This window comes from Carcharodon carcharias, chromosome 30, assembly GCF_017639515.1.
Source record: "Carcharodon carcharias isolate sCarCar2 chromosome 30, sCarCar2.pri, whole genome shotgun sequence".
NCBI classification, from domain to species: Eukaryota; Metazoa; Chordata; class Chondrichthyes; order Lamniformes; family Lamnidae; genus Carcharodon; species Carcharodon carcharias.
Genome location: NC_054496.1, coordinates 31,788,942 through 31,804,870, shown reverse-complemented (window position 1 = coordinate 31,804,870; position 15,929 = coordinate 31,788,942). Strand labels below are relative to the sequence as shown.

Below are 15,929 nucleotides of genomic sequence, written 5' to 3'. Positions count from 1 at the left end.
TAGTGAACCTGCAGATCAAGCACAGAAGGTGGTGTGAGAACTAGCACAGTTTAGTAACGTGGTCTGAGAGGAACATTCACTGGGAGGTAATTATTTTACAAGAAGCGCGCACACCACCAGCTTTCCCATCTTAATGCAATCTTCCTGTTCATGAATTAAACACATGATGAGGTCCTAATTTAGTACTACTTTGAAAATCCTTCTTTCCACCCCTGGAGACCTTATACTTTTGGGCACTTGATGGTTCCCTAGTGTTGATATCGCTGGAACCATCATCTTGAGAACCAAGCTAATGCACTTGCTATAGGTGGTGGAATTAAAGTTCAATTTAAAAATCTGGATTATAAAACTGGTTCCAATAATGGTTAATAGGTTAATTAGCATAGAAAGCCCATCTGTTTCACTAATGCCATCGAAGGAAGGGCATCTGTCATCCTTTCCTGGTCTGTGTGTGACTCCTGACCCACAGCAATCTGGTTAACAATAAACTGCATTCTGTAATGGCCTCGCAAGTTATTCAGCTCAAGGAAAAGTGCTGGCCTTGCCAGTTATACCCACATTCTAAGAAGATTTTAAAAGCAAGATTCAGTTCTGAAAATTAACAGTTACACACCCAAAAGGTCTCAATTATGAAACTAAATACTATGTGACTCAACTGTCAAATTATTAGTGTTCATGAACGAGTGTGTGTGGACTTTCAGAGGGCAATCAATTATCTTTCACAGAAAAATTGGAGGAAAATGAGGTGTATGGGGATGAAGAGAGCATCATCAGACCATCAGGATGTGGCATATGTTGCTTCCCAGGGATCTGATCTGGTACCTGAACTTTACCCGTGATTTAAATATTCAACTGTCCATTCGCACAAGTTTTCTGGTGATGTTAATTATCAATCCGAGAGGAAGAGGGACACCAATGAGATTGAGTGAGTGGGCCAAACAATGGCAAATGTCATTCCGTGCAGGCGAGTAAGGTCAACCACTCTGGAACTAAGCAAGGGAAAATTGTTTTTGTCTGAATCGTGGGGGAAGATATATTTCACAGAAATATAACAATCATTATAAACTAGCATAATCAAGACTCTTGGAACATAGGACACTCTCTGAAAGGGGGGGATGTGATGCTTCAGTTTTAGATAACCTATGGTACACACACATCTGGATTTCAATCTGGAATTTGGGAACCAAACATCAAATGACCCTTCTGTTCTCTGAGTTTCAATACTGATTGTTTACATCCCCAGACTTCACTTTGCTCAATGTTTAACTTTCCTGATTTTGAAGATTGATGGCTGATCTGATTGAGCTGTTTAAACTGTTCCAAGGATTTGGTAGGGTAGTGATGGGGGAATTATTTCCTCTTCTGGGTTACTTGAAATCTGGCTCAGTCTCAGGTAGTTACTAGTAAGAGGGATGGAGTCATTGGAAGGGGATTTAAGTTATCAACTCTTATAGAAATTACGTGTTTGAACCAGGACCACAACGAGAAAGCTTCACCCCCAGGATTACCCACATTTAGGAAACATTTGTCTGTACAATAACGTGACTACTAAAGGCCGTAGGAAAGGTTATATCTACAATCATGACATTTCCTCCCCCTTTAGTTTTCTTTACATTTCCTATTTAAAAAGAATATTTTAATCCACAATTTATACATATATGCGTAGGTGATGGGATTAAAGATTAAATCTCCAAGGTGTCTTTCTAATACATTGAGAGCAGCGTAGCACCATCATTTTTGATTTTCCCACTGGATCGACATGATCAGGAACTGCAGTATCAGGGACATCCTTCGTCAGCTGTAGTTCAGAATTTGGGACTTCAACAGAGACATCGGGTATGTCTATTCAAGGTGCATCTGTCACCTCAGGGATTAAAGGTTCAACATGTCTTATGGAATGAAAGCAAAAATCTGCAGATGCTGGAAATTCAAAACCAAAACAAAAATACCTCTAAAAACTCAGCTGGTCTGGCAGCATCTGCGGAGAGGAACACAGTTAACGTTTCGAGTCCGTATGACTCTTCAACAGAACTAAGTAAAAATAGAAAAGAGGTGAAATATAAACTGGTTTAAGGTGGGGTGGGACAGGTAGAGCTGGATAGAGGGCCAGTGACAGGTGGAGACTGCCAAAAGATGTCATAGCCAAAAGGACAAAGAGATGTTGAACGTGGTGATATTATCTAAGGAATGTGCTAATTTAGGCTAGAAAGCACGACAAGCAAGGTACAGATAGCCCTAGTGGGGGTGGGGTAGGGAGATGGGAAGGGAGAGAAATTCCTTAAAATGTAGAGATAAAACAATGGATGGAAATACATTAAAAATAATGGAAATAGGTGGGTAAAGTAAAATCTAGATAAATTATTGGAATCAAAAGGAGGGATCGGAAAGGGGTGGGGATAGAGGAGAGATTTCATGATCTAAAATTGTTGCACTCAATATTCATTCCAGATGGCTGTAAAGTGCCTAGTCAGAAGATGAGGTGCTGTTCCTCCAGTTTGTGTTGAGCTTCACTGGAACAATGCAGCAAGTCAAGGACGGACATGTGGGCATGAGAGCAGGGTGGAGTGTTGAAATGCAAGCGACAGGGAGGTCTGGGTAATGCTTGCAGACAGACCGAAGGTGTTCTGCAAAGCGGTCACCCAGTCTGTGTTTGGTCTCTCCAATGTACAGGAAACCGCATTGGGAGCAATGAATGCAGTAGACTAAATTGAGGGAAGTGCAAGTGAAATGATGCTTCACTTTAAAGGAATGTGTGGGCCCTTGGACGGTGAGGAGAGAGGAAGTAAAGGGGCAGGTGTTGCACCTTCTGCGGTTGCATGGGAAGGTGCCGTGGGAGGGGGTTGAGGTGTAAGGGGTGATGGAGGAGTGGACCAGAGTGTCCTGGAGGGAACGATCCCTGCAGAATAGTGCCAGGGGTGATGAAGGGAAGATGTGTTTGGTAGTGGCATCATGCTGGAGTTGGTTGAAATGGTGGAGGATGATCCTTTGAATATGGAGGCTGGTGGGGTGAAAAGCAAGGGTCCCCTTTGTCCTCCCTCATTAAATCCAACAATGGTTTATAATCCAACACTCTGGTGACATGTTGTTCGTGCAGGCACTGGTGTAATTTCCTCACTTCAAATATTACTGATAACTCTTCCTTTTCAAGTTGTGAATAACCTTTCACGGCTTCAGAGAGGTTTGTGGAGACATAGCCTATTGGCCTTTCACAACCATCATCAATCCTGTGTGACTACACCGTTCCTACACCGGGTGGAGATGTATCAAGCATCACAGGTTCAGATTAATTCTTTTGATGGGTCATAACGTAGCAGTGCACATGATGAATGTAATAGCTTCTTGACTTTCATGAAGGTGCTTCTCTTTGTGACCAACTATGGTTCTTTTTGAACAGTAAGTGTAAAAGTGCAAACACTGTGGACAAGTTTGACAAGAAGCAACTATAATAATTTATCATTCCTTAAAAAAGACTTGAGTTCAGTGACACTGATTGGAGAGGGTGCCCATTTGATGTGCCTTAGATTCTCCTCTACTCCTTTAGCATCCCCTTGGTGACACAAGTAAGCACCTTCTGACATTTGGAAGGTACATTTCTCTTCTTTCAGCTGCACACTAATTTCCAAAAATCAACTTGAAACCTCTTCTAGGTTGACTAAACATTCAGCTTCCATTGACCCTGTGATTAGGACATCATGCAGGTATAGCACTACGCGGGGATATACTTGCAGTAGACTTTCCATGGTCCTTTGGAAGATTACAGATACAGATGATATAACAAAGGGTAGGTGTGTATATTGTTGCAGCCCTTGTACATGTTAATGGTTCCCTGCTGTTCAACTCTAGCTGTTGGGATGCATAGGTCATGCCCAGTTTGGTTTAGGATTTTTCTCCAGCTAGTTTAGCGTACAAATCGTCGATCCTCGGGATAGGATATATATCTAGTTTATTTCATGAAGATATGTTAATGTCTATAATGTAATTGGAAATCATTTTTAAAATTGCATTTTAGTGGGGCCTGTGTCTGTGTGTTTGACTGTGTGAAAATTAATTAGATTAAAGCCAGCCAGTCTGGGAGCTTTGATGTACAGTCATTCTTAGATGTTAATTAGATGAACATAAGGAGAAGGTAAAGTGTAAATTTACATTTTTTGATTAAAGGATTAAAGGGCAGGACTAAAATCTTGCACCTAGCTAGAAGATATCTAGCAATGTGTATACTTTTTTCAGCTTACTAATAAAATTAGTGGACTGAAAGGATATTATTGTCAGGAGAAGTTACATTAACAGCCTGGTGATACAATGGAAAATTTACATTCAAAGAAAACACTAGGTATAAACGGAAAAGTGTTTGTGTGTGTAAGGCAGAGACATTTATGATCTAACCAGCCTGTAAGCCAACAACTGTGTCTGCAAAGGAACCAAATTGCAAGGAACCTCATTTTGAATTTCTAAGGCCAAATATGCTTTTCCTGTTGTTTGTTTAAAGTCTATGGATTATTGTTGCCTTGGTGGAGATTTACCTGGAAGTGATTAATTTGCGGATTTGTTTAAAAGTTAAGGTAGTATTAATTTGTAGATGTGTATTTGGTTAATTTGTTGTTAAATTAATAAATGTTTAATTTAGTTTGATACAAAAAGAATTGAGGCACAGTGGTCTTATTCCTGAATTCCGAGCTGCAAATCAAATATACCAGTTGAAAATACAAGTTATGAAAGTTGTTCAAGTTTCCCTCTGGGATTTAAACAACTCAGCCTTTACCAATTGCTGTGTCATAATAATTGGGGGCTCTTGGCAGGATAATATTTGTAATTTTTTGCTTAGTTCAGAATTGGTGAATCTTGAGCAAAGGTGTACGAGAAGCATATTGTATTCAGGAGTTGGTGAAGCTTTTTGTTAATGGTGAGGCTGCAAGATGGCTTTGGAAATTGCTAAGACTTGTCTGGGAGTAGAAGATATAACTCTGATTGTGTTACAAAAAGAATCCAAGGATAAATTAACAGATTTGGCCGTTAAATTAAAATTAGTGTTGCCTGTAGGGGTGAAGAAAGCAGATATAATTAAAGGTACAGCACAGCATCTACAGTTGGAAGTGATACCTGACACCAGTGAGTCACAGCTGGAGGTAGTGAGACTTGAGTTACAAATGAAGATGTTGGAACTTGAACAATCAAAGGGACTGAAAAAATCTTGAATTAGAAGCAAAGGAAAGAAAAGGACATTTCAAAGGGAACAAGCAGAAAGGCTGGAGGAAGAAAAAAAGCTGGACCTGGGATTTCAGGCAAGAGAGAATGATAAAGAAAGAGAGGCAAGGGAAAGAGAGAAGGACAGAGAAAGAGAATAATTTCTTAAATGGTTTGAGGTTCAAAAAGAGATCTGAGGTTCTGAGGAGAGTTCTGATGATGAAAAAGCCTTTAACCTAAAGCCCAATGGGGAGATGATTAGATTTATACAAGCTGTTCCAAAGCTTAAGGAAAAAGATGTTGAAGCATTCTTTATTTCATTTGAGAAGATAGTGAAAATGATGAAATGGTCACTGGAGTATTGGACATTGTTGTTACAGTCCAGGTTGTTGGGTGGAGCAGATGAGCCTTTTTCTATCTGAAGAGGTGTCAGTGAAATATGATGTGTTGAAAAAGGATATTTTGAGTGAATAGGAGTTAGTTCCTGACGCCCACAGGCAGAAATTTAGCAATATAAGAAAACAGGCTGGGCAAAGTTATATATTTAGTTTGAGAGAGTAAAATAATATAATTTTGACTGGTGGACACCAGCACTAAAATTAGAGACAACTTTTGTAGCTCTTAGAGAAGAAATCCTTTTGGAAGTATTTTAAGTTTCAATTCTTTCGGTAGTGTGAACTCAAATGGGAAACAGAGAGTTCAAATGGTAAGAAAAGAAACAGTTCAAGCTGATGATTATGAGTTAGTTCACAGAGCTGAACATTTTCTCCTTTACCCTTTTAAATCCAAGAAGGATAGAAAGTGGGCAGGTGAAAGGAAGAGGGTAGTTAGGGAAGAGAAGCAGTAGCTGGAAATTCCCAGAAAGTTTTTTCTCAGAATTAAAAGGAAGGTGCTGAGGGTAGGAGTGACTTTTGAAAATTGAGGTGTTTTCATTGTAATAAAGTGGGGCATACAAAGTCAGTGTGTTGAAAATTACAGAGAAAATCTGTTGGAATTATTGGGGGGCAGAAAAGTTCTGGAAAGAAAGGTACTGTGGGTTCTGAGGTTCAGGCACAGGGAAAACTATTGTTTGAGAACAGGTAAAGCAGTAAGATTCAGTGAAAGGTAAAGGGGTGGGCATGTGTTCACAATTTATCCAGGAGAAATCGGAGGGGCAAGTTGCAAAAATGTTAAAGACTTTGTGTGTGAAGGGGAAGTCTTTCCATGTGTCCAGGGTGGAGTAGGTAAAATGTTAACATTTTAGGAGACACAGGGGCTAGTCAATCATTAATGTTGTAGGATAGTGATATTTGTATTGAGAGGGATTACTGCAGGAGCAGGTGATAATAAACGGGGTTTGTGGAGATGCTAAACATTCCACCCTTGTGGAAGATAAATTTCAAGAGCAAATGGAAGAGAGGGGAAGTTATTGTTGGAGTTGTGGAATCATTGTCCTTTGCAAGGTTTCAAATTATTTTGGATAATGATATAGCTGGGTCAGAGATTTGTGTGATACCTCTGGTAGTTGAGTAGCCTGTAGAAGCGTTTTCCACAGAGGTGTTACAGACAGAGCATCTTGGTTTGTTTCCAGCTTGAGTGGTAAAGAAATCAGAGGCTCATAGATTGAAACAAGAACAAACAAGCAGGGGAGGCAGCTCAAAGACAGGAAGACGGTGCCAAAATCCAATCAGCTGGTTCTGTATTCAATAACATTGTTCAGGAAGAAAGCACAATTCAGCAGAAATGTTTAACTCAAGGAGGTGAGTGGAGTTACAGAAAAAATGATTTGCAATTTAAAAAGTTATATCAGGCAGCTTACTCAGAAAAAGAGGCAACATGTATTCCAGTATGTTAATACCTTAAGGATGATATTTAAATGTGAAAATGGAGGCCAGATTATGTCTCAGCAAATGAAAGTTGGAGTGAGATACAGCAGATTGCTAGCCCATTAGGGTGTGGAAATGAAATGTTGAGAATTGATCATGAAAGGGGTGGGTGGTGACATTTAGGAATCAGGAAAACAGAGGAAAAGATACAAAGGTTTTTTTTGGCCACGATTGTACATGGATGTCGCCAGGTTCTGTAGAACATGTCACACATGTCTGGAAATAGGGAAACCACAAGCATTGAATAAGCCGGAACATTTAATTCCAATACCAGCATTTGAAGAAACTTTTACTATGGTCATGACTGATTGTGTAGGATCCCTCCCTCAGAGGTAAAATCGAAATCAGTTCTTAATGACAATAATTGATGTGTCTAACAAGTTCCCTGAAGCGATACCTTTAAGAAATATTACAACCAAGATGATTGTGGAGGAATTCACTAAAGCTTTTACAAGATATGGTTTACCTCAGGAAATTCAATCAGATCAGGAGTCAAATATCATGTCACAGCTATTAAAGGAAGTAATGAACAGTTTGAGAATAAAACAGTTTAAGTCAACAGCTTACCATCCAGAGTCACTAGGAGCTTTGGAAAGATGACATCACAATTTAAAACTATGATAACAGCCATACTATCAGTATTATCCACAACATCAGAATACAGGAATACCATTCTGGTTATTTGCTATTAGAGACACTCCTAATGCATTGCCTGGTTTTAGCCTTTTTGAACTAATTGGTGGTCATGATGTTAGGGGACCACTGAAATTGATTCATGAGAAATTGGTGTGTCAAAATTCAGAAACTATTCTCCTGGATTACATCTCAAATTTCAGGGAAAGATTGAACAGAGCACATGAGTTGTCTCAAGAAGATTTAAAGATGTCACAGCTAGTAATGTAATCTCTTGATCTATCCCCTGCTGTAACTGCCCAGGAACATAGGGACATAGGATTTAGGAGCAGAAGTAGACCATTTGACCCCTCGAGCCTGCTCTGTCATTCAGTTATGTCATGGTTGATTTTCTACCTCAAAGTCATCTTCCCACATCATCCCATTTCCTTTGATATCTTTAATATCTAGATTTTGGAAAGCAAATGGTTTGTTAGCCTTTATTGCAGAAGAATTTGAGCACAGGTGTAAAGATGATGTACTGCAGCTGTACAGGGCCTTGGTGAGACCACACCTGGATTATTATGCATAGCTTTAGTCTCCTTACCTAAGCAAAGATTGACTTGTAATAGAGGGAGTGCAGCGAAAGTTTACGACTGATTCCGGGGACGGTGGGATTGACTTCTGAGGAGAGATTGAGGAAACTGAGCCTGCAATCCCTAGAGTTTAGAAAAATGAGAGGTGATATTATTGAAGTGTATAAATTCTGACAGGACTCGAGAGGGAAGATGCAGGAACGATGTTTCCCCTGGCTGGGAGGTTCTAGCACCAGGGATACAATCTCAGAATAAGGGACAGGCCATTTAAGACTGAAATGAGGAGGAATTTTTTCACTCAGAGGGTGGTGAATCTTTGGAATTCTCTCCCCCAGAGGTCTGTACTTGCTCGTCATTGGGTATGTTCAAGATAGCGATTGATATTAAAGTTACAACTTGTCAACTTGAAAATACCCCTTTAATCAACTGCCTCTGTTTCCTGTCCATTAACCAATCATTCATCCATGTGAATAGATTGTTCTCAACTCCAGGAGCCTTTATCTTGTGTGTGAATCTTTTGTGTGGCACTGTATCAAATGTCTTTTGGAAATTCTTGTATCCAACATCTACTGGTTCCCCTTTAACGACACTAATCATGGCATTCTCAAAAAAATCTACAATACATTTGTCAAAGACTACTACCATCCTTTGGTAAAACCAGACTGATGCTGTCTGATCATAGTCTGAGTGTCTGAGTGCATTGTTAATTATTTGATAATAATAGATGCCTGCATATTCCTGACAGCTGATGTCAGACTAACTGACGTATAGTTCCCTATTTTCTATTTCCCACCTTTCTTTAATGGCAGTGCTACATTTATTAATTGGAATCTGCTGGGACTGTTCTAGGATCTAGGGAATTTTGGAAATTCATAACCATAGATCAACCATATCTGCAGGTTCCCTTCTCAAAACGCAGGAATCTAGATCTGCAGGTCCAGGGTATTAGTTGGCTTTTAGCCCCTTAAGCTTTTCCAATAATTTTTCCTGCTGATGTTAGTTACTTTAATTTCCTCAACTTCAGGAACCCCCTTAATTGCCCTGGAATTTAATTTCTGTCATAGAATCATGGTTACAAAGCACAGAAACAGGCCCTTTGGCCCATTGTGTCTGTGCCAGCCATCAAGCACTTATCTATTTTAACCCCAATTTGTCCTCTACTGTGAAAATAGTTGTTCAAGTGTTTGCCATTGATAAGTTTCAGGAGATGTCCTGTCATATTGCTGTGATAAAGTTTAAAACTGATTAAAGTCTGGGGTTGAAGTAGCTCTGGCCTTGGAATGTGACACAAACATCTTAATGTCAGGAGAATAGGATAAAATAGTACATGTTGGGACTGCCAGGCGTTGGTGATTGATGGCCATACAACTGCTACACCGAGGCACTTCAAGTCTGCATTCCTTGGATTCAAGGGAGCAGAGATGAGGCTGACAACAGTGGGAATGGTCTGGGGAGAGAGTAAGGGTTTTATTGGTGACTGGGCCATTGAAGATGCTTGAGCTGATTGGGTGCTGCAGGAATGTCATAGTGAACAGAGAGACAAAGGGAGGACTGTTGAGATTTTCTAGTAATGCACAGGGGTTGAAAGAGGGTTGTTAGAGGGAAGGGAGATGTGTGTGATACAAGGAAGTGATCGGTAATGACCTTATCTGTGATCTACACGATGGGATTAGTGAGGCTGTGTCCAATGGCAAAGTTCATCTGCAATATCATAAACTCAAAGTTCCAGACCATAACCAAACCCTCACATTCAGAACCATTCACAGTGTCAGGCCCAATAATGCAGTGGAGTCAAATTCTAAATCAGGAATCTGTGTTATGATTGTTTCTGAGATCACCCCTGGACAAGCCTGATCCCAGAGTGGATACCAGCCTGAAAGACCCTAACTTTTATTTCTTTGTTTAGACATGCGGAGAGTAGCTCCTGAACAGAGTCACAGGAGTCAACTAATGAACTGTTTACAAATGCACAAAACATTTATTAAACAATAGAAGATGAATAATAATACAATACTCCTTCACCCACAATTATACCATTAAAGATATGTATGGGTTTATAAGGATAACACAAGTAACAAAAACTATCTTATAGTCTAATGTTCACAATAAGTATACAGTCCATGTATCAATAGGCACCCTATGGTCAGACAGAATACACTCTGAAACCAAGTGACAGATACTACCTCAAAAACTCAAAGTTCCAGACCATAGACAGACTCTCACAATCCGAAGCATTAACAGTGTCAGTTCCAATAGTGCAGTGGAGTCAAATTCTACATCAGGAATCTCTAATGGTTAAATTAAATAAAATATAGCATCCTTCTGATCTCTCTCATTGTATTGACAACGTCTGAAGAATCAGTGATAGAAATGGTCAGATAAAGCCAGTTAATTACATTCACACCAAAAATCAACTTTCTGATAACTAAGTCTCCGTATCCAGATGTGAAGAACAGAAACCTTCACAAGACAACAACTGGGCAAAACCCAGAAAGTTTCTTCAATGTTTACGGTGGATGTGGGGAATACAAGTTACTGAGTTGTTTACTTGATGTGTGTGGGGTGAATCAATAGAAAATCCTCGGGAGACGCACTCGTGAGTCCGTGTGAGGAATTTCGAGGGTGACACCACGGAGACACAGGTGAATTGGTGAAAACTGTCAGCAGAGAATTGACCCAAAGAGAAGGAACTCTGGGATTCCGCCCGAGCTGTGCTGGACCTCATTTGGACATGTCCGATTCTGCCCTGGAAAATAAATGGCAAATCCCACATCCCCATCGATGATAAATATGCTGGAGGATTCACTAAAACAGGGACACTCATGGAGTGAGAGTTTACTCCACTTCCCTGGTGTAAATTTTATTCTCATCGAGATGAATGACTTCAGTGCTGGAGATTGGAACACGTTCTGATAGGAGCTGGAGAGTTAGCATGAACCTATCGCAGGGCACATACAGCACGAGTTAGATAGAGTGTAAATCGCCCTCTAGAGGGTCCCCATGAAACATTCCCAGGAGACTTAGAGCATGGGGTTAGATACAGAGTAAACCTCCCTCTACACTGTCCCTGCAAATATTCCCAGGACAGGTATAGCACGGAGTAAGATACAGAGTAAAGCTCCCTCTACAGTGTCCCCATCAATCACTCCCAGGACAGGTATTGCTCGGGGTTAGATACAGAGTAAAGCTCCCTCTACAGTGTCCCCATCAAAAACTCCCAGGACAGGTACAGCAAGGCGTTAGATACAGAGTAAAGCTCACTCTACTCGGTCCACATTGAACACTCCCAGACAGATACGGCTTGGGATTAGAAGCAGAGTAAAGCTCTCTGTACACTGTTACTCTATGTTAAAATTGGGAGAAAATTACAAATTGTTGTTGCTGTTGTTGTAGCAGTGTGAGAGTCTCCATTTCCCATCGCACCATTTATCAGTCTGAACGCCAGGCTCCCTGGGTCAGTGTGGGCAGTGCCCACCACTCATCCTCATGGATCAGTGAACAAAGCCACGTGAGATGATTGGATTAATGGTGCCTTCAACATCACAACTTGTTGTCCCTCTTCCGTGGCTACGTTCGCTGCCGGATGTCCCTGGAGAGGGAGCACGTGGTGTCTGCTGACACGCTCGAGGCCTTCCGTGCTCGGTGGGCACCGCGGGGACTGGGGTGTTTTGTTGACCCCTTTAATCACATTTTGATTTAAAGTTTGTAAGTTTCCTTTAAACTTTGTTCTTGGTTTTACAGCTGACCTGAATTAGGGGCTGTGCCTGATTTATCCCAATTTTGTTGATTTGGTTTTCATTTAAAAGATTATCACAACTTGTGGAGGTTCCTTTAAACTTTGTCCTTGGTTTTACAGCTGACCTGAATTAGGGGCTGTGCCTGATTTATCCCAATTTTGTTGATTTGGTTTTCATATAAAAGATTATCACAACCTGTGGAGCTGAATTCAGTCAGGTGACACCAGAGCAACTCAGAGTGATTCCTATTGGTCCAAATAAAATTGGTCCTCTTGGTAAGAAATCCATGAGTTCTGTCATTGGTGGAGATTGGGGCTGGTTAATTGGTTCAATGTTGCTGCTTCTGGTCTCATTGGTGTCAGGTGAGTGCAGCTTGTGTGTATAAAAGGTGCTGCTCGGTGGCTGAAGGGATGGTTGAGTTGTTTGGTATCATGGGGGATTTTGTAGTGAGGGCTTTGTTCCCAGTGCTGGTGTTAGTTGGGCTGTTTGTGGCTCTGATACTTGGCAACAGTTTCTAGACCAGAGGTTTCCATGGAGCAGAGTCAAAGCCACCCCTGTACCTCAGACAGTCTCTCCTCCTGGGCCTCCCTTTGGTTCCCATTTCTGTGTGTCTGAGGGTGGAAGTGTGTCTCCACTGCAGACTGTGATGGTGCAGTGTGGAGAGGACAAGCTGCTGCTCAGGGTCCAGCTGGATTTATTTGGAACCAGGCACCTGATCAAAACTGCTGACCTCACCCTGGGGACAGCAGGTTGTGTGCCAACCAGGATCCACTCCCAGAACCACACTGTCCTCTTTGACTATGGACTGCATGAGTGTGGCAGCAGGTTGCAGGTAATGGGAATCCTCAGCTCTTGCTCTAAGCTTGGGCTGTAGATTGTTCTCCGCTCTTCATTCTAACACTGGGTGAGATGTCAATGAGCAGATATATCTCCTGCTTTATAAAACCTCAAACTAGCTTTCTAATCTGTGTTGTACTTTGTGTTAACTGGTTTGAGTGTCTCTAAACTTGTGACATCAGCCCCATTGGACTTGAACCACCGTTTTGGTTCCTCCAACTTTTTCTATTGCTGTTTGTTTTTGAGGATTTTTAGACCTATACCCTCATTCAGATCAATCCAACTGGAGACTACAGTTTCAGTCCAGTTTAATCCAATTGAGCTGTTTCTTAAATGGAGAGAATGAAATGAGAATTGAAATTTATTGGACTAAAGAGGAACTCCACATTTCCTACTTTAACAGTCATTGGAATAAAAGGGGCCCTAGTTTCAAGCTGATCTATTTCAATGTTCCATATTACTGTCCAATTGTGGCTCCTTTTACTGTTCACTGAAGCTGTCCTTCTGTTGACTCCCTTTCCTATTCATGGATCCTGGTCTTGTTCTGATGATCTCACTCTTTGGATAAAGGGCTGAGGTTGCATAGCAACAAATTACCAGATGAGGTGACATGCCCCTCGAGCCTGTTTCCCCAATCATTAAGATCCTGGCTGGTCTCCTACACAACCTCCATGTTCCTGTCCTCTTAACATATTCTTAGATTCCCTTCATGTCCCAAAATAAATCCATCTGCCTTGAATGTGTCCAATGACTGAGCATTCCCACATCTCTGGAGTATAGAATTCCTAAGCTACATGATCAGCTGGATGAAGGAATTCCCTGTCACAATCTTAAATGACTGACCCCTGACCTGAGATGACCACCCCAATAGTAAACTCTCTCCAGCTGGGAGGAAGCTGCCTCTTCAGACTGACCCTGTCAATCCCCCTCTGAATTGTTTCCAGGGGATGGGATGACTTCATTGTTAACCCCTGTGCAGAACATTCTCATTTCAGATTCAGATTAATGTGATTCTTTCAGATGATTGGAGATTTCCTCATCTACACCACCCACCTGAACCACACCCCAGATTATCATGGATCTGTCATTGTGAGAACGAATGGAGCTGTCGTTCCCATTGAGTGTCGTTATTTTAGGTGAGAATCTTTACTCTCTTGGTCAATAAGATCTTGAGCTGCTGGTGGTCTCTGAAGTTGTCCTAAAATGACTCCCCTGCCTTTCCAGGAACAGCAATGTGAGCAGTGACCCCATCAAGCCCACCTGGATCCCATTCAGCTCCACCAAGTCTGGAGAAGGGCATCTGTCATTCTCTCTGCGCCTAATGAATGGTATGTGATGGGTGGATGGGGAGTGATTTCCTATAGTCACTCACTGGGAGTTACAGCCACTGTCTCTAACCCTTGTCCTCTTGTACTTCAGGTGACTGGCTTACAGAGCGCACTTTGACTGTCTACTACCTGGGTGAGCTCATTCACATTGAGGCCTCTGTTTCAATGACCAACCACATGCCCCTGAAGCTCTACATTGACCGCTGTGTAGCTACATTGAGCCCAGACAAGGACTCCACCCCGAGATACAGCATCATTGACCACAATGGGTAAGGAGCTCTCTGCTTTCTCCAGCTGCTCCCATCTCAATGGCTTCACTTGATTCACTTCTTGTCCCTTTTTAATCTTTCTTCAGTTGCCTCCTGGACAGCAAAGCTGAGGACTCCTTTTCAACCTTTGTGTTGCCAGGAGACGAGCGGGAGCTGGACAAGCTCCGGTTTGACCTGGATGCATTCCGTTTCCTTGGAGATGACCGTTCCTTGGTAAGAGGAAGCTGATCATTGGGGTCTCCATGTTGGGAGGGAGTCACTGAATCATGACTTGTGTTGAATGTGTCCCTCAGATTTTCATTTCCTGTCATCTGAAAGTTGTTCCAGTGGATCAGAGGGATTCCAGGAACAAAGCTTGTACTTTCCAGAAGGTGTACAATGTGTAAGTTTCCCCCTCTCTCCCTCATGGATGTGTTGTGTTGGGATGTGATGCACAACATGGTTAATGGACTGTTTCTATTGTTTAGCTGGACCCCATTGGAGGAATCGAGCATTGACATTTGTGTCTGTTGCCATGTGGGTAACTGTGGTGCCACAAGGGAGTTGTGGTTTGGTTCCAGAGGAAGGAGAGATCTTGTACCTGAAGCTGGTAGGACATTGATCCTCTAGATGTTGGAGATCCCCCCTTTCCCCTCTCTAACTGGAATGTTTGATGTTGCAGAGTGAAGCTGGATTGAAGTGGGAGGGTGAGGCCTCACTTGGACCCCTGCTGATTCTGGATACTGATGTGACCAAGCTGGCAACAGAGTCCCTGAATGAGGCTGAGCGAAGGATGCAGGAGAGGTCTCCAGGTGGTGAGTTGGCCGACTGCTGGTTTCCATTGTCCCCTCAGTGTTTCCTTCACTAACCATTGGTTTCTCATTGCTTTGTAGGTGTGGAGTCTGAGGTGGTCCTGATCGTGGCCCTGACTGTGACAGCTGTCTCTCTGATCTCTGCTTCATTGCTGGCCTTGTTCCTGTACAGGAAACACAAGCAAACTCAGGTCAACCAGTGACCAAATGATCAATAAAGTAGTGATTCCTTGATCTTCTGTCTGGGTGTTGATTTGTCTCCATCCTCTACATGTGAAATGTCTCCATGGAACTATTGGCTGGCTTCAGTGTATCCAAGCACAGAACTAGGCCTCCTGAATGATGAAACAACAAAAATTGTTGGACAAACTCAGCAGGTCTGTCAGCATCTGTGGAGTGAAATTGGGTTCATGTTTTGAGTCCAGATGATTCTCTTCGGTTTGTCCAGCAGTTTTTCTTTTGTTTCTCATGTCTATCTTCTGCAGTATTTTGCTTTTATTTCCTGAATGATGGGTTTACTGAAGGCAGAGAGAAGCACTAACTTTCACTCCTTTGGGCTGCTGCTCATGTTTCTGCCTACATCAGACCCCTGGCTCCTTAACTTTAACTACCTGGGGTTGGAGAGGTGCAGTGAGCAGGTCTGGTGCCTCCTTGTGGACCTGCTCCTGAGCCTGGCTGGTGTGGGTGTTTACTCAGGCTGCCTCGTTCTCTTC

At 42.0% G+C, this 15,929-nt stretch overlaps 1 protein-coding gene across 1 annotated transcript; it reads left to right on the top strand.

Annotated features, from left to right (window-relative positions):
* The first annotated feature begins 12,619 nt into the window (after nt 1–12,619).
* On the top strand, nt 12,620–15,419 carry LOC121271241 (zona pellucida sperm-binding protein 3-like). Its single transcript, XM_041177064.1, has 9 exons — nt 12,620–12,823; nt 13,849–13,964; nt 14,053–14,156; nt 14,248–14,425; nt 14,512–14,638; nt 14,719–14,807; nt 14,893–15,001; nt 15,087–15,219; nt 15,298–15,419. Exons 1-9 carry the CDS (start codon nt 12,638–12,640, stop codon nt 15,417–15,419), a joined length of 1,164 nt encoding a protein of 387 aa, XP_041032998.1. The 5' UTR covers nt 12,620–12,637.
* Nucleotides 15,420–15,929: the final 510 nt, after the last annotated feature.